Raw genomic sequence first — 2,759 nt, forward strand, 5'->3', positions numbered from 1 at the left:
GAACTGTCCGGTGGTGTAGTGTCCCTGGGGTGGAAGAATCCTGAGTTCAAGTCTCTTTTTTAGAGACGCTCTAATGGGTAACTGCCCAGAGAGGTTCTTCATTATTCCATGGACATTTTCCCCAAACATCTTGATGAATAAGACACTGATACAGGAAATGGAGATAAGGGTCTGAATCCATTCAATTGGAAAGGCAGTTCTGCTGTCTCCCTGTGGGCCTGATGCACTATGCTGTTGGTGATGGCAGCAGCACTTCTACCCCTCCATCAAATTATAGCACCTGCCAATTCTACACAGCTCTGTACTGGATTGGGAGGAGTGGGGGGCAGTTGTGCAGCACCGTCCTCTGTTTTTGTACTATTATCACATCACACAATAAGCCTGTATCTCTTTTCTTTCCTACTAGACTCTAGTTATTGCCCATGGACATATTAAAGGAGTAGTAACCTTGGTTTCTCCCCGTGAACTGAGACTGTAGAGTAGCGATCTTCTGTTCAGCTTCTGCTAGCTGCCTTCTCCCTAGGCCATGGGTTCTGGAGAGCACGCAGTCCACATAGATATCCCAGAAGAGCTGAGCCAGGTCCCAGAACAGAGCCCCATGTTTCAAGTTCTCTGATGATTTCAGGAAGATCATGAAGTCCCAAAAGCCACTGACGGAGTCAGAAATGCGAGGCTTCCTCATCTCCAGTAAGACAGCCGAGGAGGATTCCCAACACTGGGGGTCGGCTCGCCCAAGAGCTAGTGGATCAATTTGGCTATAGCAGAGGAAAGGTGTCATGCAAAATGCTCCCATGATTAGCAGAGTGCAGGTGAGCCTCATGTTGCAGTGGACTATTCTTCTGCTCCCAAGGTCCATTGTGTCACTGAAATGTAACAAAACCAAAAGAAGCTGAAAAACTTCCAAGGCTTTGCTCCTGAGTACCTTACCTGATATAGAAGGCACTTCAAATGTTGATAGTTTTTTCTCTGCTCTTTAAAGACCTATGTATCCTTTTTCACATGTATGAATATAAATACCAGTGGAGTTGTATTAACTCTGTGCAGCAGAATTGTGTGTTAAAAATTTGTTCATCATCCTCAAATCCATGTGATGAACTTTCTTATCTGGAAATTCTTCATCTTGAAAGTTTTTGGCCTTTCTTGATTTACAGATCCCTAACCTTTTTCAGTAAAAATCCATTCCTCCTTACAGAGAATTTAAGCCTTTAGGCAGTCTTGCTTTCCTCAAAATTTTATGAGCCCTTTAAAATAGTCTGCAGACTCACAGGCATCTGTGGACAGCAGGTGGAAAAGTGTTTGTTGAAAGTGTGTTCTAATGAATTAATGGTAGGTTGCAAAATTATCCATTAAACAGGAGTGTTTTACCTGCTTTAGCATTCTGGATTTTAATGCAGAGCAGCTCTGAAAAGAGGGTATAGCAAAGCCACAGCACAGCAGCTGTATTGTACAGCATGTATACATGCAGATAGAATCATAGAATAGTTTGGGTTAGAAGGGACCTTTAAAGGTCATCTAGTCCAACCCCCCTGCAGTAAGCAGGCTCATCTTCAGCTAGATCAGGGTGCTCAGAGCCCCGTCCAACCTGACCCTGGATGTTTCCAGGGATGGGGCATCTACTGCCTCTCTGGGCAACCTATTCCAGTGTCTCACCACCCTCATTGTAAAAAATTTCTTCCTTGTATCTAGCCCAAATCTACCCTCTTTTAGTTTAAAACCATTACCCCGGTCTTATCGCAACAGGCCCTGCTAAAAAGTCTGTCCCCATCTTATAAATCCCCTTTAAATGTTGAAAGGCCACAACAAGGTCTTCCTGGAGCCTTCCCTTCTCCAGGTTGAACAACTCCAACTGTCTCAGCCTTTCCTCATAGGAGAGGTGTTCATCCCTCTGATGACCTTTGTGGCCCTCCTCTGGACCAACTCCAACAGGTCCATGTCTCTCCTGTACTGAGATAGATAGATAGATATAAAAAGTACAGATGCTTATTGCAGATCGCTGTAACAATTGTCTGTTACCTTAAAATTGTGAAACTTGATTAAGTAGCAGCTATAGTGGGAGAAATCCCGAGAATGATAACCTTTTGAGGACAGAAAGGCCCAGCTGTCTCCATCAGATTTAATTTCTAGTATGTTCTTCTATTGTGCATGTTCTAACATGCTTCTAGTATTTCTAATATTACACTTCTGATACACAGGTTTGGGTGTTGGTTTTGGTGTAGCTCATGGCATATGGAGAACCTCTCATTTGTGGAAACTGGCAACATGTGAGATCAGCTTTTAGGACAAACAATTCTGTTTAATGTGTGTCCTGATCTGTTGAGTATTCATGCTTTTATGTTTTGGGTTTGATTGTTGGAGGATTTTGGCTGGGGAGAAGTTACCTCTCTTCATGAGCTTAACGATCAACTGGCTTTTTGTGTAGAAAGCCTCTTCCATGAGTGATCATCAAGAGTACAAGCAAAGTTTCTCTGCTATGTAAAGAAAAATGTCAAAGGCAGGATAAGTGTGTGCAGATGGATTGTGTGTGAAAGGTAGCCCAGCCACAGCAAGTGTGCAAGGCTAGGAAAGGGCAGGCTGCTTTGTGGAACATATTTCATTGGAGAGCTAAAGGACTCTTCAGAGATCTCAGTCCTGGCAGTGATATTCTTACCTAGCCCCCTATCTGGCTACCTGGTCAGGTTCTGGGAACATTTTTGAGGTATTCACACTTCACTCTCCAACTGCTTACAGTCACTTTTTAATCTGAGTTGGGATCTCATGAG

The 2,759-nt window shown here is 43.5% G+C and overlaps 1 protein-coding gene across 1 annotated transcript in view; it reads right to left on the minus strand.

The window, feature by feature from the left end:
- Positions 1–856, minus strand: part of LOC104830300 — a 3,937-nt gene extending 3,081 nt beyond the window's left edge. Inside the window, exon 1 of the mRNA XM_010565117.1 lies at positions 448–856. Coding sequence (XP_010563419.1) covers positions 448–856 — 409 coding nt within the window. The remainder of the gene's footprint in view (positions 1–447) is intronic.
- Between the last annotated feature and the right edge of the window lie 1,903 nt (positions 857–2,759).

The sequence above is a fragment of the Haliaeetus leucocephalus genome, unplaced genomic scaffold (assembly GCF_000737465.1).
Source record: "Haliaeetus leucocephalus isolate CR32 unplaced genomic scaffold, Haliaeetus_leucocephalus-4.0 Scaffold1, whole genome shotgun sequence".
Classification (NCBI taxonomy): Eukaryota; Metazoa; Chordata; class Aves; order Accipitriformes; family Accipitridae; genus Haliaeetus; species Haliaeetus leucocephalus.